Source organism: Balaenoptera borealis (genome assembly GCF_965194805.1).
Source record: "Balaenoptera borealis genome assembly, chromosome: 11".
In the NCBI taxonomy this organism is placed as follows: Eukaryota; Metazoa; Chordata; class Mammalia; order Artiodactyla; family Balaenopteridae; genus Balaenoptera; species Balaenoptera borealis.
This window is the reverse complement of record NC_138868.1, coordinates 38,584,462-38,609,328: the sequence shown is the minus strand read 5'-3', so window position 1 is coordinate 38,609,328 and position 24,867 is coordinate 38,584,462. Positions and strand designations below refer to the sequence as shown.

The 24,867-nt window shown below is 36.5% G+C and overlaps 1 protein-coding gene across 9 annotated transcripts in view; it reads right to left on the bottom strand.

Moving 5' to 3' along the window:
- Positions 1-24,867, bottom strand: part of UEVLD (UEV and lactate/malate dehyrogenase domains) — a 45,892-nt gene that overhangs the window by 20,652 nt on the left and 373 nt on the right. For 3 of the 9 annotated variants that reach the window (XM_082342472.1, XM_082342471.1, XM_082342466.1), the window contains exons 2-8: positions 18,752-18,871; positions 18,234-18,318; positions 14,506-14,571; positions 8,696-8,859; positions 5,048-5,183; positions 4,196-4,314; positions 236-338 (exon numbers count right to left, since the gene is read on the bottom strand). In XM_082342472.1, coding sequence (XP_082198598.1) covers positions 236-338; positions 4,196-4,314; positions 5,048-5,183; positions 8,696-8,859; positions 14,506-14,571; positions 18,234-18,318; positions 18,752-18,832 — 754 coding nt within the window. In that variant the 5' untranslated portion in view covers positions 18,833-18,871. Of the gene's footprint in view, positions 1-235; positions 339-4,195; positions 4,315-5,047; positions 5,184-8,695; positions 8,860-14,505; positions 14,572-18,233; positions 18,319-18,751; positions 18,872-24,867 lie in introns of those variants that run through there. The other 6 variants (XM_082342467.1, XM_082342470.1, XM_082342468.1 and 3 more) reach the window with 6 other exon arrangements.

The following is a 24,867-nucleotide window of genomic DNA, read 5'->3' as shown; positions in this document are numbered from 1 at the left end:
GATGATAATGATGTGTCCAGGGAGGTTTATCAATTATACCACTTGGGTAGGGGATACTGACAATGCAGAGGCTGTGCATATGTGGGGGAAGGGGGTGTACAGGAAATCTCTGTACCTTCTGCTCAATAATACTCTGAACCTAAAACTGCTCTAAAAAATAAAGTCTACAAAAAAATTCTAGGACTCAAATATAAGGGCAAACAAGGCACAAATCTTTTAAGCAGAATAACCAGACCTTTGCTGATCTCCACATTAGGCAGGTTGAATATGTCAAGGTCCATCATCACTCCTTTAGTCCCTTCGGAGAGGTCTAAGAGGACCAGTCTGTCTGCAATGCCCTGTACAGTACAATAAGAAAAAGAACAGCATTACACTGCACATGGCCAGTTACTCAGTTTAAATTCATTCCGAAGTGAGAGCTAAGGGAGAACGAATACATAGGCCTATGTGCTCTCTTATGAAGGAAGTAGCACAATAGCAATAAAAGGGACATACAAGCAAGAAAATACTATGCACTTGAATAATGTGATCCTTTAGGCTTAACTAAAAACTGGGCTCTAACAGGGCTTAACTCAGAAGTCACAGAGTGCAGGTTTCTTTTGATGGGATAATGAGTAAAAAAGATGACATGGTGCACTCAATATGTTTGCTACTGTTCTTCCGTTTATGTTTTCGTTTTGTCATAATTTCCATTCTGAAAGAATTTAGAGTGATTTTTTTGGGTCTATTTTAGCATCAGTGTCAACACTAATGCCAAGTTTCTCTTAAAAAAAAAAAGATAATAGTCATAAAGCTAAAATAAAACCCAATTATCATGCAGTTCTCTCCCCAGAGATCTCATGGAAAATACTTCACATGCCTGTAGACAGCTTTCTAGGTGCCATGGTGGGCTGACCATAAACAACAGCATGGAAACTCCTAAGAGTCGATTTACCTTCGTGTAAGTCCTTTTTCCAAAGCAGCAAGGGATATGAGCATCTCTCCTATCTTAGGGTACAGGAGCAAGACTACCCAGGGATCTACCAGACTATGAGGCAGAAAGTGTACAGGAAGCAATCCAGCCATGCTACTTATTAACTTTGTAAGACTGAGCAAGTCACTGAACTTGGTCTTATTTCTTGGAGTTATGAAGATTAATTATGTGACACAGGGCTGGCAAAGAGCAGTCCTCTCTAAATTGTACCTATTAATTTTATTAACGTTAACCACACTCATAAGAGAAATGCAAAGAAAACTATGAGTTACCATTTTTCATTTATCAGACATGCAAAGATCCCAAAGTTTAACAGTAGTGTGGGAAAACAGGTATTCTCATACACTGTGGGAATGAGAATGAACTAGCACAATTGATATGAGGGATAATTTGACAATTTCTGTCAAAGTTTAAAAATACAAGGACTTCCCTGGTGGTCCAGTGGTTAAGACTTTGCCTTCCAATGCAGGGGGTGCAGGTTCGATCCCTGCTTGGGGAGCTAAGATCCCACATGGCTTGTGGCCAAAAAACCAAAACATAAAAACAGAAGCAATGTTGTAACAAATTTCAATACAGACAAAAAAAGAAAAAAAAAAGGTCCGCATCAAAAAAAAAAATCCTTATAAAAAAATAAATAAAAACACAACTCCCTTAATCCATCAACCTCATTTGTAGAAATCATCCTACAAGTTTATTAGTACATGTGTAAAATGATACAATATGTATAAGGATATTCAAAAGACTAGAAACAAACTAAATGTCCGTCAATAACCACAACAAGGCGTGTTACATAGTGGTTTAGAGCAGAGCTTCTCAAGCTTTAAGGGATCGCCATTTAATAGATCAGTGAAGCACATGGATTACCAGGAATTTTGTAAAAATACAGATTTACTTCCTTTGATCTGGAGTAGGGCCTGAGATTATGTATTTCCAATAAAATCTCAGATGATGCCAAGGCCACACGTTGGGTAATAAGGATCTAGAATACAGGCTCTGTAAATAGATTGCCCAACCTCAAACCCTGGCTCCTTTTATTAATACTGTGACTTTGGGCAAGTTGGGTAACCTCCCTATGCCCTGGTTTCTTCATCTGTAAAATGACAGTAACGATAGTACCTAAGTCACAAGGTTGTTGTAAAAATTAATCAAGTGGGACTTCCCTGGTGGCGCAGTGGTTAAGAATCCGCCTGCCAATGCAGGGAACTCGAGCCCTGGTCCAGGAAGATCCCACATGCCGCAGAGCAACTAAGCCCATGAGTCACAACTACTGAGCCTGAGCTCTAGAGCCTGCGAGCCACAACTACTGAGCCCATGTGCCACAACTACTGAAGCCCGTGCACCTAGAGCCCGTGCTCTGCAACAAGAGAAGCCACCGCAATGAGAAGCCCATGCACTGCAACGAAGAGTAGCCCCTGCTCACTGCAACTTAAAGAAGAGCCCGCTCGCAGCAACGAAGACCCAACGCAGCCAAAAAAAATCAATAAATAGAATAAATAAATTTATTTTTAAAAAAAATGAATCAAGTGTTTAGACAAGTGCCTGGATCTAGTAAGCATTCAGTAAGGGTTAGTTACTGCTGCTACCACCACTTCAACTACTGCCATTATTATGACTACTACTGCACTAGTTGAATATTGTTGCACTATTCAAATATTGTACCTTGTATCAAAATATTAACATTTAAAGGGAAAAACGGAAAGAAACCTTCCAACTAGACAGTTCACAAACAAAGAAATACTGATAGTGCGACTTCTAACAGTTAAAGAAATATGACTTTAAGGGGTCTTCCTACACTTACCAAAAACAAATAAAATTGATAAAACTTAGTACTGTTAGCAATGCCAAAAATCAGGTTGATGTGTGCATTGTTATTAGCAGTGTAAAGTTCTGCCCTTCTGAAGAGCAATCTAGCAATATGTAATAAGTACCATAAAAACCATTCATGCCCTCTGACTCACTAGTACTATTTCTGAGATTATGTACCCTTAACAGAAAATTCAGACAAGAAAATAAACAACTTGTAAGGCAGTGTTTATTGAAGTATTCTATTTAGTAACAAAAGATCTACAAACATTTCAAATTCCAATTAAGAAGGAAGAGTGCATTCAGATGGAGGGTGGAGGAAATGAAAATATAATATGTCAAGTTAGCATATATGGTTCTGAACAGTTAGCTTTTAAAATCTTCTAGCTCCCTGGATACAATTTAACTATTTGCTGAAGTAGAACCTACCTCCAAGATATACGTGAATCTTAAATGGAAAGGGAAGAATTTAGATGGCAATCAATCAAACTTTAATAGAAAAGAAAACTAAATACCAGCTATCAAATAAATACATGGAGGGAGAGCTAGTCTTGCAGTCCCCAACCTTTTTGGCACCAGGGACGGGCTTTGTGGAAGGCAATTTCTCCTCAGACGGGGTGGGGGTGGAGGGGTGGTGGGATGGATGGCTCAGGCAGTGATGGTTCAGGCGATGGGAGCAGCAGATGAAGCTTTACTCACTCGCCCACCGCTCACCTCTTGCCTGGTTCCTAACAGGCCACAGACCGGTAGTGGTCCTCGGCCCGGGGGCTGGGGACCCCTGAACTAGTCTATTCTGGTCTACATGGCTCAAATGACACAGACATGCTGTTACCATGATACTGGGCCCTGGAGGGTCTTTCAACCTCTCTGGAGGGGGGACTTAAGCCTTTCTGAAAATAATTTATACAGAAAAGATCTAGTGAGAAGGACTCATGGAAAAATAGGCAAATCTCAAACTATTGTAAAATATCAAATCAGGAACTATGATCCTAAAAGAAAGTGGAGTAATTACACAAGAAAAGGCAATTGTTTTTAAAAAATGTTAATTTTAGAAATAGCTAAATTAAGTATTATATTAAATAAGAGTTTAATTAAAGCAGCAGGACTCAGAAAACACAAAAGACTTTGTGACTAAGTCAGATGAATGTCAACTTGAGGTTTCCCTTGGATTAGGATGATGAGCCCATTGTTCAAATAATGTTTTTAAAGCCTATTCCACGACTAACTACTAATTAAGAAGCAACATTACTGATGAGAACTTTCACATATTTTTTTGGTCAGCTTACTAAATATATTTTAAGGCAAAATGAAGTTTTCCCACATGACAAAATGAAGCCATTACTTCTTGTGTGTTAAATAGAAACTGCCTAAAAGTGTAGCAATATGACAGATGTATTCATAACCACTATGCTTACATACCTTTGCTGAAATTGCTAATGTGCAGGCAATTCCCAGTTCTCCACTGCCAACCACGGTAATTTTATTGACTGTTTTATTCTCATGATTTGCCCAGTTCTTTGAATTTATATCTGAGACACCTAAAAAGTAAAGTGAACTATCATAAGAATTTAAAAATATCAAAAATCTTTTTAGCATCTTAAAAAAAATACACCAAAGTTCAATAACTTGGACAGAAAACATGGTACTAGGCACTCCATAATAGACATTCAAAAATATTGTTGAACAAATGAAATGCAAGAAAGACAGGAATCTCATATTAAATATTCTACTAAATAGAGGCTATCATTTTAAACAGAAAATATCTTTCCAAACATTTAAAAAATATTATATAAGACTTAAAAAAATAGGATTTCCATAATTCTGAAAAACATTGTGATTCTTACTGCTCTAGTCTACAATGCAAAAAAATGTTTAACGTGAAATTTTGCAAGCATGGGTATTTTGCTTTATCCTCAATGAGAAACAATGAGAATCATAGATTCTCTGGTCCAGGATACTGAATGAGGCAAAAAGCCACATAAACGTATAATGAAAAAGGTTTGGGATCATTAATATATATCAAGTGGTTTTGAAAAAAACAAATTATTTTAGCTGTCAGGATAAAAGTAATCTTTTACATTTTAAGAAACCATATTCATTGGAACTGTATGGTAATACTTACCTTATGATAAATATATAGGAATTTTTGATTCAACACAGATATGTACATATACAAGCATGTATTTATTTAGAGAAATCAAGTAGCAGAGAGTAAAGGATATTAGTGAGAAATTGTAAACTCATAACTCTATGATTAACAAAAATACAAACCTTCAGTGATTTTTGCAATATAGGCTAGCAAGTCTACCTGCTGTGCCTCATCAGATGATGATAGAGAATACAGGGGAAGTTCTTCTTGAAACTTGGCAATCATTTCTTTAATTAATCCAACAATGACAGATTTAGGCTACAGAACACACACAAAGGGAAAAGTTATGCAAAAATTTTGCTAAGGAATACTACCATGTTAACCTATACATTGTTATAGAGTTAGCCAAAAGAAAAGTATTACATCATGCTCTCATTTTTCGAAAACTACCATACAAATTATATGATACTTTTAACTGTTTTAATACATTTAATCGAAAAAAATTAATTTTTTTAGCTGAAAAATAAAGGGAGAAATGCTAAATCCACATCTCCAAAAAGTGGGAAAACAGCATAAATGTGCTTACTAGCAGAGTACCTATATTTGGGAATGGTCTTGTCTATCTGCCTTTTTTTAACTTTTGATTTTGAAATAATTGCAGACTTACAGAAAAGTAGCAAAAAAATAGTACAAAGAATTTCCATATACTCCTCACCCAGATTACTCAAATGTTAACATTTTATCACATTTGCTTTCTTAGTCTCTTTTCCTCTATTTTCTGAACCGAGAGTAAACTGAAGATATGATACCCCTTCAGCCCTAAATACTTTAGCATATATTTCCTAAAAGAAAGAACAAAACATTCTCCTATACAACCATTATCAAATCATAAAATGAACACTGATATTTATCTAATCCAGTACTGTTCATTTTAATTTAACTGGTTAAGCAACCTTAGTGAAATGCACTGAACCTCTCTGAGCTTCAGTATTATTAGCAATACAATGTGAATAATAAATCCCAATAATATGAGAAAAAAATGAGCTAATGTATGCAAATTATATGTTGTGAGTGTAAAATATATGGTTTTTATTATTATTATTAGGAATATTTAGTGGCTTGCTCATTTTAAAAATTGCTTAATTTCTCAGAGTCTGGGTTTCACTCTAATAAATTTTTTATTAGAATAAAAAAACTCATATACCTTTAAAGACTAAGCAGATAACATAATGTGTGAAGTTGTCAAGTATAAGAAAATTTGGGGAGATGGTCACTGTGGCAAATTGGAAAGAGTACATGTATAGTCATTCAAATTCATATTAAGAACAAAACAAAGCAAAACAAAACCACTGTGCTGTTCAAACAAAATTCTGTAGGCCTAATGCAGCACACTGACTCTCTTGGGGACAATGTCTGCAATCCTTGGCCTAGATGACCTCTAGATTCCTTCTAGCTCCAAACTCTGTATAATTATACTATGTAATTCCAACTGCACGTGGAACTTAAAGTTTACATAGTACTTTTAAAAATCATAACATCATACTTTTTTTTAATTGAAGTATAGTTGATTTACAATGTTGTGTTATAGTTTCAGGTGTACAGCAAAGTGATTCAGTTATATATATATATATATATATATATATATATATATATATATATATATATTCTTTTTCAGATTCTTTTCCATTATAAGTTATTACAATATATTGAATATAGTTCCCTGTGCCATATTATCTATTTTATATATAGTAGTGTGTATCTGTTAATCCCAAACTCCTAATTAATCCCTCCCCCTCCCCCAAATGTAGTTCTTCTAAATAGGGCCATTTAAATAATATAGTATCTTCTTAAGACTAGTTTTAGCTTATAATAAAGAGGTTCAGAATAGTAAAATGAAATCAATACTGTCTGATCTGAAATCAAGCACAACCTTGACTAGATTATAGGACTATCTCTGAGTATTTATTAAACAAACAAAACTATGAAAAGAGATGCCAAAGAAAATCAGAAAGAGGAAACAGGAAAGATAAATTCCCACAATAGGGCACAGATGTCAAAATACTGTTGAAGGATAGTATTTTTTTTAAAAGTTGTAAAAATGGATGAAAGAGATAAACAGACAATTCAAAAAAGAAGAAACGTACATGATAAATAAATGTATGATAAGATTTCAATTTCTCAAATAACCAAAGAACTAAACATTAAGGTTAATGTTTTTGTCCTTCCAACTAACGAATTTTTATCATGCCTTATTCATCACATTTAACTGGTAATCTTATTATTTAAATCACCAAGTAATGCAAATAATGTACAAGTTCATAAAGTTCATAAAGTGAAAGATTAATGTTTCCCCACCTGAACTCCACTACTGACAATTTGGTATGCACCTTTTCTTTTTCTATTTCTTTTTTTTCTTCTTTTTAAAAGTTTTATTTATATGAAAAACATAGAAGACCATAAAACAATATGAAATGCATCCACAATTGCATATCTTTTTACAATATGTATATAAAATAAGAAGTGATAATCCTAATGCCATCCTTTACTTCAACCTCACTCCTCTCTGACAGATCCCTGTCCTCCGGTCCTACAACTTTCTGGGTATATACAAATATATTATAAATTAACCTTTCATAAAAGTGTTAGTTACTTACAAAAATGAGAGCATATTCTACATCCTTCTAAGTAAATGAACCATAGAGATAAGCAAAGGTTTGTTTTGTTTTAATGATAGTACCTTCTTTTATAGCACCCTTTAGAGCAAAGGTGCTGTAAAACAGGTACCCCCCATACTGATTTCTATTGATGGTAGAATTACAACATTTTGTCTACCTCTTGGAGGCCAATTTGGGAATATATAAGAATAGCCTTCAAAACATTTTAAAATTTTGATCCAATATTTCCATTCCTAGAGATTTATCATTAGGAAATTATTAAAGATTTATAAGATATATACATTTATATTTACATATATTTATATTTAAGGATGCTCATCATTAAATTTCTAACAGAGCAATTTACAAATACATCAGGCAACCATTAAAAACCATGTGTTTTGAAAACATTGTTTAATATGGAAAAATGCTCGATATAATGATAGATGAAATATGCAGAATACAAAACTGCATAATGTGAGGGCTTGTGTTTTTGTTTTGTTTTGTTTTGTTTGTTTTTTAAGTCTGGGCCATTTATTTTTATTTTTTTATTGTTTTACTTTTATGTTTATTTATTTGACCGTGCCAAATTAGTGGGATTAGTTCCCTGAACCTGTGCCCCCTGCAGTGGAAGCGCAGAGTCTTAATCACTGGACCACCAGGGAAGTCCCTGTGAGGGATTGTAAAACACATAAATTACAGTTTCATGCATCGCTGTGGGTGAATTTCTAAAACTTAATGCTCAGTTAAAACAAAGCATGTAATAGAAGATTATATACAATATGATTCAATTTACATAAAGGTTAAAACAGGCAAAACTACAAATAAATACACATATTACATAAGAATCTTTACTGGGGAGGAACTAGGAAATAATGCCCCAATATTTTGCTAGTAGCTCTTCATTTGCTTTATCAAACGGCAAACAACTATAAAAAGACAGGGAGCAAACAATGGTTGGCTCCCAGACCTGGAGAGAGCAGCTTCATGCAGGCTGCCATCATCAGGGTTCTGGGTCTTGGGTGACCCTGGGGAGCTCAATTTCAAATTATTTTTAAAGACCACAAGAAGAATTATCATTGAAAGAAAATTCACTAACTTATTTGTACCATTAGGATTGAAGATAAATATTCAGAAAAATAAAAACTTTTAAAAGAAAATCCAAATTGATCTTACATGGCTCCAGTTTTGGAGATAGGGCAAGTATATTCTGCCTTGAGTATCCACATGTTTTCCAACTGAGATTCCCATGTTTGCAGTTGGCTTTAAGAAGCAAATGGGGGGAGCAAAAGGGTGAGAATCCAAAATCCACAAACGAATTGGTATGTTATATGTATTACCTATTTGAGACAAAATAAACACATCTTCAAACAATAATGAACCACACACATTATATTTACGGTATAGCTAGGTGGCATTTTAAAACACAAGTCTAGTCAAGTTTATAGATAAAGGATTTATGTAAACTGAGGCCTATTTCCCTATTTTCATCCACATTCACATTGGAAATATGCTCCCATTAAAGCACCAGTATAACATTTGAGGAAATATAATCAAGACAATGGCCAGCTTATTCAATTCAATTCAATAAATATTTATAGGACCTACTGTGCTAGGAGTATGGGATACAACATCTTCTTTAGGTAACCTTTTTTGCTCCACCCAATTTATTTGCCTACAAGTCTGTTTCTGTTTTTACACTATAAACGTCTAGAGGTGATTAGGTATTATTCATTTCCATGTCCCCTACAACAAGTATAGTGCCTAACATACTGGATACTCAATAAAAGTTTCTTATATAAATAAGAATGAATGAATGGGGACTTCCCTGGTGGTCCTGTGGCTAAAACTCCACACTCCCAATGCAGGGGGCCCAGGTTCGATCCCTGGTCAGGGAACTAGCTCCCACATGCCACAACTAAGAGTTCACATGCTGCAACCAAAGATCCCCCATGCCACAACTAAAGATCCCACGTGCTGCAACTAAGACCCAGCGCAGCCAAATAAATAAATAAATAAATGTTTTTTAAATGAATGAGTGAATGAACAAATGAAAGATGCATTTGATACTGGCCCTCAAGTTGCTCATTAATTGCAGCTACTGTAACATACAAGCTGGGTTAGATACATACAACTTAGAGCTGAAAACAACCTTAACAGTCACCTTGTCCAGTGGCTCTTTTTTTTAAAAATAATTTTATTTATTTATTTTTAGCTGTGTTGGGTCTTCGTTTCTGTGCGAGGGCTTTCTCTAGTTGCGGCGAGTGGGGGCCCCTCTTCATCGTGGTGCGTGGGCCTCTCACTATCGTGGCCTCTCTTGTTGCGGAGCACAGGCTCCAGACACGCAGGCTCAGTAATTGTGGCTCACGGGCCCAGTTGCTCCGCGGCATGTGGGATCTTCCCAGACCAGGGCTCGAACCTGTGTCCCCTGCATTGGCAGGCAGATTCTCAACCACTGCGCCACCAGGGAAGCCCTGTCCAGTGGCTCTTAAATTTTAGTGTACTGAGATAGGAACCCAAATGAAAGCTCTTCTATGTACATGTACCATGTAACCATGTACCACGTACTATGTAACCCTGTACCACATACTATGTAACCATGTATGTCATGCCTACTGAGAGCCAAAATCTCTGACTGTTTTGGTTTACGGGAAGCCCAAAGCTAAACCTAATATAAGTGCAAAAACTAACCTTAAACTAGAAATTTGATCAATTATCTTAACTGTTCTGTTGTATCTCCTGATATTTATTCCCACTTTCACAGTCTTAAGGCATATGTCTTTCAATATATTTAAAAACATGGCTGCTCAGGAGCACAAATGCCTAGGTTCAAATCCTAGTTGCACACATTACTAGCTATATGATTTTAGGCAAGTTACTTAACTTCTCTGTGCCTCAACTCCTTCCTCTACAAAATGAGAATAATAAAAGCTCCTACCTCATAGGATTGTTGTGAGGATAAAATTAAGTTAAGGTACATAAAATGCTTAGAACAGTACATGACATGGTAAGTACCATGACGGGTTGGTAATTTTTACAATTTACCTCAAACCCATTTTGGAAATAAGCAAGGTATAAATAAAAAGTTTTCTTCTCCACTGCAATCTTTTTCTTACTAAGGAAATCCTCTACTTTTTTCATCTTGCTTCCTCCTGCCCTAAGCACAATGATACTCAGCTCTGTCTGCATATTAGAAATGCTTAAGGAACTCTGAAACATACCAATATCCAGGCCTCTCCCCAAAAGTTTCTGATTCAGTGGGACAGGGTCTGGACAACATTTTTTAAAAGCTTCCCATGTAATTCTAGAGAACTGAAAGTCACTACATAATAGAAATGTCCTAGTACTATTTCTACTATTTTATATCAGCAGTTCTCAGAACCATATTCCTCTTCTAATTTTATCTAAGTATTTTAAAAAACTGTTTTTATTTGGGTATAATTGATATATAACACTGTATTAGTTTCATGTATACAACGTAATGATTCAATATTTGTATATATTGCAAAATAATCACCACAATAAGTCTAGTTAACATCCATCACCATACATAGTATCTAAGTACTTACAGTATGGATACAGGCATAGCTGTTGGTACTCTATGATTATAAAGTCATGTGATCACAGCACCACAGAGTGACCGACAGGTATTGAGACACATCATCACATTCCTCCAGAAGTCACTCTGTCTAATGTTATATACTCTAGACCAGTGTTTTTCAAATGTTGGTCACAATAAATAGGTCATGAAATTAATTTAGTGGGCTGCAAACAATAAATTTAATTTTAGTTATATACATATATAACTATGTATACGAAAGTATTTCTTATTGTGGGTCACAATCAAACATTTAAAAGCCACTGTTTGGACCATGCAATTTTTTTTTTTTCCCCACGCTGTGCAGCATGCGGGATCTTAGTTCCCCGACCAGGGATTGAACACATGCCCCCTGCATTGACAGTGCAGAGTCCTAACCACTGGACCGCCAGGGAAGTCCTAGGCCATGCAGTTTTTTTTGTTTTGGAGTGGTAGTCCCAATCTCGATGGAGCCATTTTCTAATGTTAATCACTACACATTAAAGAAAAGGAAAGAAATGTCTATTGAAGGTATCTTCCTGGGTGATCAAGGATCTGCTGCCTCCATCAAGGCCTCTCCCCAGCAGCATTCATGCATTTCAATACCACACTCCTGGCAAAGCGCATGGTGAGCCTGATTCCCACGTCTATAACTTGTAAGATTCCACTACTGGTATTCTCTGTGCCCTTCTTCCTTCTTTCTCATTCTTTTCTGTCAGCAAATGCCCTGCCTCCTACCCTGCCCATTTACTTTCAGTAATTCATTATCAAAGAGTCAGGACTCCTGGTAGAGTCCTCAGATTTAAAGTAATTATATCATAAGGATATAATTTAAGTGAGCTGTAAATAAAGTTCAGATGGGTATCATCTTACTAAGATGATACACATCTCTAAACAATGGATGGATGAAGGAAAAGTGTCATCACAACCTTGACACAATCTTGCAGGGATAAGAAATAATCCAGAAAATTTCTGCAGGTATATATAAGGAAATATCAACAGAAGATTCACCTGGGGAATAGGACTGGGTGGGAGGTTAGATATAAGCTTAACCTCATCTCTTTTCAATTGTTTAAATTTTTTTAGCATGAGCATGTACTATTATTATACTAAAAAAACTAGTAACCAGATAAAAGTAACAAAAGCATGCACATAATAATGGCCAACGTTTATTAGGCACTTACTATGTGCAAGGAACTATGCTAAGAGCTTTACTTAGAGTAATGCATTTAATCCTCAAAATTGTAGAGTTAGGCTCTATCATTGGCCCATTTTACAGATGAGAAAGATAATACATTCTGACCTTCTGATCAGCAGGAAATAACTAGTATGCATCACAAGGAGTTGCTATAATTCTAGTCAAAAGCAAAGGGGAAAAAGAGTGTACTACCAAAAAAAAAAAAAAAAAAAAAAGGTACTGCAGGTACCATTACTACCTTGGAATTACTACCAGCATAAGAATCAATGACCTGACTCCACCGCTCTAGGAAGATGCAGAGTGCCAATGAGTGGCATCTTAAGATAACTTTTATGCCCTCCTGTAACCTCCCCACATTGTCCTAGAAACTGAGGGCTACTAAGCAATGATTCATTTAAATTTGTAAGTTCCTCTGTCAATATGCAACTACCCTTGAAATCACTGGGGTTGGTAAGAACTATGGAATCAATCAATCAATCACTGGGGTGGTAAGAATTCTTTCTCTCTCTAACATCTAACCATAATAAACACAGAACACAAGTAATGGGAAACAGGTCTCAGTAAAATTCTCTAGGCAGCCAGAAAACAGTCTGAGAGCTTGGGAGGGGAGAAGCAAGGAAAGAAAATAAAAATCAACTCTATACCTGCTCTGCCTACCTCATTGCAATTTTTTCAGAGCCCACTGCTACCTACTTTCATCTCCAACCACATTCCTATTCATAAAAACCAAACTGAATTTCTAAGCATTCTCTGTGCCAAAGGAGATGTTATGATTGGACGTACACAGAGGAAGAATAAACATGAGTGTACCTCTGGCAATAAGTCATCATGGGGGCAGGGGGAAGCAATAAAGGAGGGTTTGTAACAGTCTAGCCACTACCATAATGAAGCACTTACTTTGAAAAAAGTCCCCCAAAATACATCTTCTTGGTGTCTGTTGGGCAATGTGCTCCCATAATACAGCGATGAATCCTTTGTAAGAGACAGCAAACTGCACTGCTCTCTCCCCATTTGGTTTCCAGATCTTCCTCAGCCCTTTTTCAGTGCACCTCCTCTTTCAAATACCCAGTAAGTTCATGTATTCCTAAACCCTTCAGTCAGTAATCAAATAAACTAACTCAATCATTCAACAAATATTTACCGAGCATTTTCTATAAGCACAGCACTGTATATTAGTGATTTTGGATGTTATTCCTCCTGAGATTATTTGCATTTTAAAAGGGGAATGGATTTTTAAAGGTGGAATTTCAAGCACCACTTCAGAGAAATAATTGGAACCAACACTTCTCTGGTGTTCTTCAAATCATACTAGAGAAGCAACCTCCTATGACACCCATCTGACAGGTTAGTCCTGTTAAACGTTGAAGGAAGTAGGTCTAGACAAACAGAATTAATTATAGGGAAGTCAGTGATTTTTTTTTTCTTTTTGGGCAAACACTTAGCTATTTTAACCTGTCAGGTCATCTGAAAATATGTTGCTTTTTTTGAGCTTTAATGGCGCCTGTGTTTTAAAAATTTCCTATTGGAGTTTTAAGTTCCAGTCTGACACCAGCTGTGTGGACTCAGGTAAACCACGTGACCAGGACTCAGTTTCACCAACAGAATGGGGATAATGCTACATCATATAGAGGGAAAGGGAGGGGAACAAAACATTCATGTAATGGGAGAAAAAGGTGGGATCCCTGCAGTTTCCTATGGAAAGCAGAGTTAACTCTCCACAAGCGCAGGCCTATGTCTGTCTTGCTCACCTCTGTACCTCAAAACCTAGCAGAGTAGTGGGCAGATAGTTGACATTCAATAAATAAATATTCGTTGAACTGAATTGAATTTGTTGGTATTAACCTAGGCCTTCCTTCACTGGGACAGCATTCTGCTATATCCAGTAAGGTTCAGTATAGATCATATACATGTTAAAACACTTTAAGGGGAATTCCCTGGCAACCCAGTGGTTAGGACTCTGAGCTTCCACTGCTGGGGGCCCAGGTTGGGGGAACTAAGATCCCGCAAGCCACATAGCGTGGCCAAAAAAATAAATATTTAAAAAATAAATAAATAAAAAATTAAAAATTGACCAGCTCGTAAAAATGTTCTTTAAAAAACAAACAAACAAACAAAAAACACTTTGAGAATGTTATGGAACTAAACAAATATAAGTTCTAATTAAACTGATCTTTTAGAAAATTCCCACATTTTCTCAACTTCCACACTTACCCTGATACATCACAGGAATAGTGCCAGTGAAATTCAGCAGGTTTTTCTGGGAACTATCTTTGAAAACTGGAAGAAAAAAAAGCCCCAGAATGCGCAATCAGAAGTAGGAATAACCGTGTTAAAGTGTGTGCATGTACATACACACATACAGAAACACACATAATTTCTAAATACCATCATCTAGGAATCAGTAAATATGTTGACAAGGGCAAAGAACTAAATGATGTTCTTTTAGAAAGCAGAGCAGGTAGTTGAAAGAACACAGGACTTAAGATACTGAAATCCCAAGTTCTTGGCCGACTTTTCCTACTTAGAGGTGATGGAAGAAATTTTCACATATTGAGATACGGGGAAGTCATCCTAGCTTATACATTATTTAACTTAAGCTTTATGCTAACTAGAATAGCCAGTTTTGTGGCCCATTAAGCATACATTGTACATCTGCTTTAATCATTAAAGAAAAGGGTGCATTGTCCAGAAGTAAAGAATGTCTGTTTTGAAGACAGAGATAAATGCCTCCCTTCCCTAAAACATCAACGCTAGCACTCCAATGATAAAGCTCCCTTCACAGGCGCCAAGGCCATGCTGACTCATCGTGTGCATGCTCATTTGTCTTTTTTTGAAACCTTGAAGGAATGCACCCCTGTGACGTTTGATGTTCTTTGTTCTGACAGATATAAAACTGTGCTGAAGGGCTTCCCTGGTGGTGCAGTGGTTGAGAATCTGCCTGCCAATGCAGGGGACACGGGTTCGAGCCCTGGTCTGGGAAGATCCCACATGCCACGGAGCAACTGGGCCCGTGAGCCACAACTACTGAGCCTGCGTGTCTGGAGCCTGTGCTCCACAACAAGAGAGGCCGCGATAGTGAGAGGCCCGCGCACCGCAATGAATAATGCCCCCGCTCACCGCAACTAGAGAAAGCCCTCGCACAGAAACGAAGACCCAACACAGCTAAAAATAAATAAATAAATAAATTTATTAAAAAAAAAACAAACTGTGCTGAAAACCATGCTTCTTTGGAAAGCTCTTCAGAACTATCTGAGGCTATAGTGCTCAGACTGGCTCAAATAAAACTCTTTTCTATCCTATTATAGACTGTTTATTATTTCTGTCGACAGAGGCATGTGACTTTTGGTTACTTTAACCTCTTTGACCTTCAGTTTCATCATCTAGAAAATAAAGATATAAAATCTATAAAGACTGCATCATAAAGTTGTCATAATGATTAAATGAGATGATGTGAAAGCCCTTAATAATAAGTAAAGGACTATAAAACGTGGGGACATTATCAAATAATTGTCACATGTAACATCAGTTATAATCACTTTTAGATATCAGATTATAACTTTTATAATCAGAAGAAAAAAGTTTTATTTTTGAAAGTGACCTTTTAGAAGGATTAGCAATTATCTTTGCTTTCTCTAACTCCATTATTCTCAACCTTTTCTCAATCTTCACATCCCTGAAATTTCAACTTACCCATCTGGGACACACTGATGGAGAATCAATGCCCTAATTTCTGAACTGAATACAGAAAACACTACATCTGGCTTCAAACTGTCAAACTGCCTTGGAATGTGGTCCTTTAAGGACTTCAGTAGCTTACTATACTATTTACGCAGGGGAAGAAAAAAGTCTAAATAGATTTGATGACCTATCAGAAAGGGAGAAGAGGAAAAGCCAGGCTGACAGAAAACTCAAGGCCAACAGTGTACATAAGTACAAATATTTACCTTGAACTATATGAGTGAAAGGTAAAAATGGGTGAAGGGATCACTCTAAGGCAAAACTAAAATGGACAGAGGAGTGGAACAGGGATTGTTTCTCGGGGACACAGAAGAACCTGAAAATGTGGTAGAGAAACTACAGGTGTAAATAGTCACTGTCCAAATTATTCAAAAAGCCAAAAGAAAAATGATTATAATACATGACTAACATTGTCTTCAATAATAAAATGTACCTTGACAATATTAATCCTATAGCTTGAGGGTTTAATGGCACCACAGCCTACTTCCTCTAGATGGGGGAAATGAGAATAAGAATTAACTGGTATAACAAAGGTTTAAATCTATAAGATTACTTATAGATTGTAAAAGAACAAGTATTATTCAAGCAGAGGGCAAGATGGACATGAGTACAAGCCCCAACTCCATGCCTAACTAGCTGTGTAATCTTAAGCAAGTTATTTAAACTCTCTAGGCCTCAGTTTCTTTCTCTGAAAAGTGAAGATGATAATACTCACCTCACAGCTTTGGTTGTACAAGAATATGTAAAATAATATAGATAAAACATTTGGAAGTATATCTGGTGTTCAATAAATAGTAGCTGTTAAATCCCCCATCCCAGGCATTTATAAGCAGCACCAAATAACTGGGTGTTAATCAAGAGAGGCCAGACACAGGTAGGCCAGAATCTAATCATTTCTTCCACATATAAAATTAGCTATTCCTAAGAAATACTTCAATAATGCCTCAAATTTTCCAATATATAATTCTGAATTAGACATATTTTTGTAACCCAAGCTAATTCAAATACAAAACATACCCATGTAGAATAAAGAAGCTTTTCAAAACTGTGTGTTTTGACTAATTCGTGGGTCCTGAAATCAATTTAGTGAGTCTCAATCAGCATTTTTTTTTTTAAAGGGTATGGAATGGAAAAGAAGAGAAAACGCCAAGGTGTACGTAATACTTTAGTTGTGTGTATATGGGTTCATGATATAAAATACATTTCCAAGTGTGGGTTGTGGTCAGAAATTTTGAAAGATAGTAAAGTAAAATCTTTCTCAGGTAACCAGACCCTCTATATTAAGTGAAGAAGATAACTAAAACTTTGTTATTAATTTATTATCAACCATATATGTGGTAGGCAGAATAATGGCCTCCAAGGATGTCCAATACCCTAATCCTTGGAACCTGTGCATATGTTACCTTACTTGGCAAAGAAACTTTTTAGATACAATTAAGTTAAGGACCCTGACATGGGGAAATTATCCTGTATGATTAGAGTGGGCCTAAGCTAATCACATTTGGTTCTTAAAAGCAGAGAACCTTTTCTCTGGAGATCTGACTACAGAAGGATGGTCGGAGAAATGCAACATTGCTAGCTTTAAAGATGGAGGAAAGTGACCGTGAGCCAAAGAATATGGGTGACATTTAGAAACTAAAAAAAGCAAGAGAATAGATGATCTCCCAGAGCCTCCAAAAAGGAACTAAGACCTGCCAACACTTAACCTACAGAGACCTGTGCTGGGCTTCTAGCCAAAGAACTGTAAGATAGTCAATTTGCGTTGTTTTTTTTTTTAAAGATTTTTTTTTTTTTTTAATGTGGACCATTTTTAAAGTCTTTATTGAATTTGTTACAATATTGCTTCTGCTTTATGTTTTGGTTTTTTGGCCTCGAGGCATGTGGGATCTTAACTCCCTGACCAGGGATTGAACCTGCACCCCCTGCATTGGAAGGCGAAGTCTTAACCACTGGACCGCCAGGGAAGTCCCTGTGTTGTTTTAAGCCACTAAATTTGTGTTCATTCGTTAAAGCAGCAATAGAAAACTAATACCATATAAATTTTATTAACTTAAATTTCCTCAAAAACCACAGGTCATAAAGTGTAGCTCAAAATCAGGGGATAAAAGAGAGAAATGAGAAATTATAAGTTTGTAGCTCTCTAGGAACAAATAATTAATAGTTTAAATAATGTAGCAAAAACTAGAGGATACAATTCTTACCATAGGTATCCATGGAATATCTGAAATGTGGGAAAAACATATTTACATTCTTCAGTTCTTCCATAGTTAGATCCCTGAACTTGTACTGAAAAGAGAAAAATGATCACGGAATAAGAATAAAATTATAAGCAACAGAACAATTACAAATTAACATTTAACTGAACACTTACTATGTGCTAGGCCCTGGGCTCTGAGTTTTACAAACATGAATAGTATTTGACTTCATCCTTTTAATAACGACCCTATGAAGTAGGCAGGGCGTATAACTGCTTGACTTTATAGAAGATGAAAATGAAAGCTAGAGAATCAAAATAACTTGCTGTGGTAGATAGCAAGTTAAGTAGTGAAGCCAGAGCTCAAACCCAGTGCCTAGGCCTTTAATCACTATATCAAATGCCTCCAAATACTTCCTGAAGGCTTAAGAAATAGGGCAGGATGAAGCACCCCTGTCATCACTGTAAGATCCACCTCTCATGCCTGAATATGTCATTCACTTGAGACACCCTGAATTTCCCTACCTGGTACCGCAGCTGGGTTTCATAGGGAAAACAGAAAGCATGCAAAGGTTTGCAGTCAGGTTGAGTGAACTGCCTCCTCATTCATCCAGATGTAGTCTCAGAAATATTACCTTGGTTGCCCTGTGGGCAAAATCATTTAACTTCTTTGAACTTATTTTCTCATTCGCAAAGAGAAATTATACCCACCTCCCGGACTTGTGCTAGGCATTAAATGAAAAAAAAAAAAAAAAAGTATGTTAAGAGTCTATTACCATTCTGAAAATGAATTTGAGAAAACAATTACGTTTACAATAGCATCAAAAAGAATAAAATACTTAGGAATAAATTTAACACGATGCAAAACTTAGACTCTAAAAACTACAAAACATTGTTGAAAGAAATTAAAATAGATCTAAATGAACAGAAAGATATCCCTTGTCGATAGATCAGAAGACTTGATATTGTTAAGATGGCAATGCTCCCCAACAGATTCAACAATCGCCAATCCATATCAAAATCCCAGCTGACTTTTGCTCATTTGCAAAAATTTACAAATGGACCTTAAAATTCATATGGAAATTCAAGGAATGCAGCCAAAACAATCTTAAAAAAGAATAAAAAAGGGCTTCCCTGGTAGCGTGGTGGTTAAGAATCTGCCTGCCAATGAAGGGGACACGGGTTTGAGCCCTAGTCAGGGAAGATCCCACATGCCGCGGAGCAACTAAGCCCGTGCACCACAACTACTGAGCCTGCGCTCTAGAGCCCACAAGCCACAACTACTGAGCCCGCGTGCTACAACTACTGAAGCCAGCGCGCCTAGAGTCCGTGCTCCGAAACAAGAGAAGCCACCGCAATGAGAAGCCCGCGCACCGCAACGAAGAGTAGCCCCCACTCGCCACAGCTAGAGGAAACCTGAGTGCAGCAACGAAGACACAATGCAGCCAAAAACAAACTAAAAAAAAAAAAAAAAAAGAAGTCGGAGGATTCATACTATAATCAAAAAGACAGTAACAAATGTGGGAAAGGATGTGGAGAAATCAGAACCCTCATATACATACACCACTGCTGGTGGTAAAATGGTGCAGCTGCTTTGGAAGAGTTTGGCAGTTCTTCAAAAGATTAAACACAGAGTTACCATATGACCCAACAATTCCACTCTGAGCTATACACCCAAGAAAAATGAAAACATGTCCACACAAAAACTTGTGCACAATTGTTCATAGCAGCATTATTCATAACAGTCAAAAAGTGAAAACAATCCAAATGTCCATCAACTGATGAATAAAGTGTGACATATCCATAAAATGGAATATTCAACCATAAAAATGAATGAAGAACTGATACATGGATAAACCTTGAAAACATTATACTAAGTTAAAGAAAACAGACACAAAAAGCCACATATTGTATGACTTGTACATAAAGTACCCAAAATAGGAAATCCATAGAAACAGAAAGTAGCTTAGTGGGTGCCTAGGGTTGGAGGAGATAGGGAGAAAATAAAATAACTGCTAAGAGATCCTATTTCCTCTCTCTGAGTCTTAAGTTTTTCATGGGCAAAAGAGATAAGCTCTACTGCCCGCTAACTTCAGTAGGTATGTATGAAGATCTCATGATTAACATATGTAAAAGTGAGATATTAAACAAAATATGTATACAATAGTAAGTATCGACAGGAAACGATGAATCGACAAAGCATACCTAGGTTACAGAAAGGCCTCTGAAAAGAGCTGTCTGCAATTCACATTAGAGCCTAGAACGGTACAGAAAATTAGAGGGAAGGACGAAGGTCATTTTAAGATGGGAAAGAATTTGGCAGAAGAAAAAGTGTATAATTAACAACTTGAGGACTGGAAACATCTCTTACTCATTTTTATTTCCCCATAGCATTTAGCACAGGGTATGGCTTCAATAAATGTAGGCTAATTGGATGGGAGTTAGCAAAGAGGCAGATTTATACGAGTAGAGTGGATATAGAAAGCAATTATGATCCAAAGGACTGAGCATCGATCACTAAGATCACTAAAACTAAGAATCGATCAGTATTAACTACAGCAGGGTAAAAATGAGTCCCAGATTCAGTGTCCCTGATTCAGTGAAAACAAAAGTGAATGAAACCATCCCAACTCCAGACACTACATAAATGTACAAAAGGCTGCATTGTTGTCACCTGGAAGATACATTTTTTATGAACCAAATAATTTTTGTTTTGTTTTCTACTTGATGTTATAAGCTGTTTTCTACATACTTAACATCCTCTGAGAATGTAATGATTAATGGCTGCATAGGGCTATACACCAGAATTGATCTAACTGCAAAACTGACATAAAAGTTTGTCAAAAGAAGGCAAAAGCACTCTTTTTTTAAGGCTTGAAAATCCAAACATCATTACTAGTCGAATATGTGATTTGCCTTTCTGACGAAAAAGACCTATTTTATCTGTCCTAGAAAAATAAAAAGCACATCATTTTCACTATATATGAAACAGAATATCTTCTTAGTGTAATATTAAGACATATATTCCATTACTGTTCCTATACCACCTAAGAGAAGCTTGTATAACATTCTCCAAGGAATATGCCTCAGACAATGCCATTTGCTTAAAGGGTGCAGGCAGGGAACTAAAGAGGAAAACTGGCCCATGAGATTCTAAAACTAAAGCAATTATACTATCATAAAAATCAGTTGAAAAATTGAGAAGTTACTAAAATTTTAACTTTATCCACTACTACAGTATGTTTATTTAGTAGACTGATACTTATGAACATCAAGAGTACTCTTGTATGACATTGCTCAAATGTTGGACACCCTGAGGAATACTTTGTGGCATCATTTTATTAAAAAAAAATTAAGCATCAAGGAATCTTACAGATCAAATCCAATCCTATTATTTCATAACTGAGCAAATCTAGGTTAAGTTACCTGTCCAAGGCCAGGGGAGTGGGAAATAGGAATTAGGGAACCAGAGAATTTTTCTAAACTTAATATTTACTACAACTAAAGAATACATATACATATAAACATATATGTACATATATACACATTTTGAAGAATAAACACTCAGGTACCAACTCACCCATGTTTGATCTAGAACAGTGCTGTCCAACAAAATTTTCTGCCATGATGGAAAAGATCATTATATGTTCTGTCCAATACAGTAGCCACAAGCCACATGTGGCTACTGACACTTAATATGTGGCTGGTGTGACCGAGAAACTCATTTTTATCTAATTTTGATGAATTTAAAGAGCCACACGTGGCTAGTGGCTACCATACTGGACAGCACAGACCTTTCCAATTCCATTACATCTGTCCGGGTGCTCCTTCTCTTAACCATTCAACTGCCTACCTTAAATTGTGTAGTCACATTCCTTTGCTTTTGCCCTCCATAGTTTTTATCACATTTGTGTGCGTCCCTAAACACCACACTGTTTGTTGTTGTTTCTTGTTTTAATCAAAATATAATTTTGCATATAACCTCCAATTTTTTTCACTGAATATAATGTTTCTAAGATTCACTTGTATTGCTGCATGTTGTAGTTCATTCATTTTCACTGCTGCATAGTGTTTTCCATTGTGTGAATGAGTACAGAACAAATTATCCTTCCTTCTGTCAATGAACATTCGGGTTGTTTCTAATTTTTAATTATGAGTAATTCTGCGAATGTCTCTTGCTTCATATATTATGAATTCTCTATGGTAACTACCATAGAGTTTAAAATTCCCATTCATCCACATCCTCCAAACCCTTTGAAATGATCTTAATTTATGACAATCTAGTGAGAGAAAATGGTGTTTTACCATGCTCTCAATTTGCTTTTCCATGGGTACTAATGGGTTGAGCAAACATTCATTTCCCTGATTCTTCTTTTGTTTTTTAAAAAATGATTATTCGTGTCTTTTGTCCAATATTCTATTGGTTTTAATATTGATTTGTAGGCTAATTTATATATTCTGGATACCAATACTTTGTCAATTATGCGTTACAGTATTATTCTCCAAGTTTGTATTTTGCCTCTTCACTCTCTTCGTGTTGTCTTTATATAAAAGTTCTTAATTTGAATGCAATCAAATTTATCACTCTTCTTTGAGTATTTTACGTCTTGTTTAAAAAATGTTTGCATACTCTGAGTCCATGAAGATTCTTTCCTACATTTATCTCTATGTTTTAAAGCTCGTCTTTTACACTTGAATCTTCAGTCCACGGGGAATTTTTATGTTTGGTAAGAGGTAAGGGTCCAATTTCATTTTCTCCTGTATAGGTAATCATTTGTCCCTGCATTCTCCTTTCTGTAGTTATCTGCAATGCCTCTTCTGTTTTATATCGCATTTCCAAACACATGTGAACATGGTTCTAAGCCCTCTAGTCTGTTCCACTGGTTAATTTGTCTATCCTATACCAATATCACACTAAGCCTCAATTACTAGTCTTGACATCTGGTAGAGCAAGTCCCACACCTATTCTTCTTCTGTAAAAATGTCAAGATTACTCCTGGCCTTCTGCCCTTCCAAATGATTTTAGAATCAGTCTGAAAAGTTCCCCAAATACCCTGTTAGAATTTTGACTGGAATTGCATTGACTCTATAGATCAATCTGGAGAGAGCTGACATCTTCACATCCACGAAGCTGGAATATTTATCTAGGTTGGAATACTTATTAGGTTTCATTTGTTTTCAAAAAGATTTTTCATGTTCTCCTTACAGTTGCTTGATTTTAATGTATTGTTCACTTCACAAATTTTTCAGCAGTAAAATTATTTCTAAGTATTAAGTTATTATATTATTTTCCTACCTCAAGGGTTAAGGAACTTTGGAAATATCTGCTGGATTAACGTGTTTCTAAATGGCCTCCTTAATTTACACATCCAACAGACATTTATTAAGCACCTAAGTGCCAGACTCCATGCTATGCACTGATGATAAAAAACAAAAACAAAAACCTTTCTCAACTATTCCGGTCCCACCCTTGAGAAAATTATTGTCTCTCTTTTGTCTTTTTCCTGCATTCCAGTTCCACCAAAATTATGAAGTTCTTTTTCTATTCTCAGCTTTAGCAATTCTTCCCCCTGGACAATACACCATGCTTCCGTCACTGAAAAACTTGATAGAGTGGTTCTTTTAATTTCATGTTCTCTGAAGAGGAGACAGAAAAGGGTATAATCCTAAGGACGATGATACTTCTCTTCCTACAAGACCTACACACCTGTCACAGTAGATAAAATCATTCAAATCAAGTATATAAACAATTTCAATCATAAGCCTTCAAAACCTCAAAGGGGTGTACAAACTGCCCCAACAAAGAAAGACACAGGCAAACCCAACTAAAGAGAAAGCAGTTTATCTTGAGAGGAAAATGTAATCAAAAGAACCAGAAAAGTATGTGCATGTATATGATTCATATTTACCTGCTGCCATTACACTTTGCTACTGTTTTATTCAGAATGTATCATGTCTCATGCTTCAATAAAATTTTTATCAGTTTTTTCCATAAAAAACAAAACAAAAAAACGGCATAAACGTACGGTTTCCGCATAGGGAAGTTTTAAGAAGCATTATGAATCACTTAACTAAGAAACTGGTGAAAAAGGTGGTTGCCTCAGACTGTACACTGGTGGGGAATCAGAGAGCCTGAACTAAGAGCCTGGTGTAACATAGAAACCGGCGTTAGTCATGCCCGAGAAACGCAGGTCAGACTTCCGGGTCAGCCCTCCACCTCAACCTTTCAACATTACGAGGCTCTCTTCTGGGCCTTCCAACCCTGTCTTCATTCTCAAGTCTACACAGGTCTTTCATTCACTGCACAGTTACTCAGCACTCCGTCGTGTCAGGCACAGGGCTAGGTGATGGGAATACTACAGCACTGTCTCTGCCATCAGAGTTCACCGCCCGAGTAAGGTTTGTATGTAAATAATTACTCCACGATGTGATAATCGATATTTCTGAAAGCAAGTAAAGGAGGTAGTGATTCTGTTTCTAGGGAGTGACATCTGAGTTGAGTCCTACAAAGGATGAGCAACGCAAGTCATAAAAAAAGGGGATGGGGGTGAGGCCATTTCTGCAGAGAGAAAGGCGTGGTTAAAGGGACTGGCGAGTACTGGAAGCTGAGACCAAGAGAAGCTGGTGGCGTGAGAAGGTCT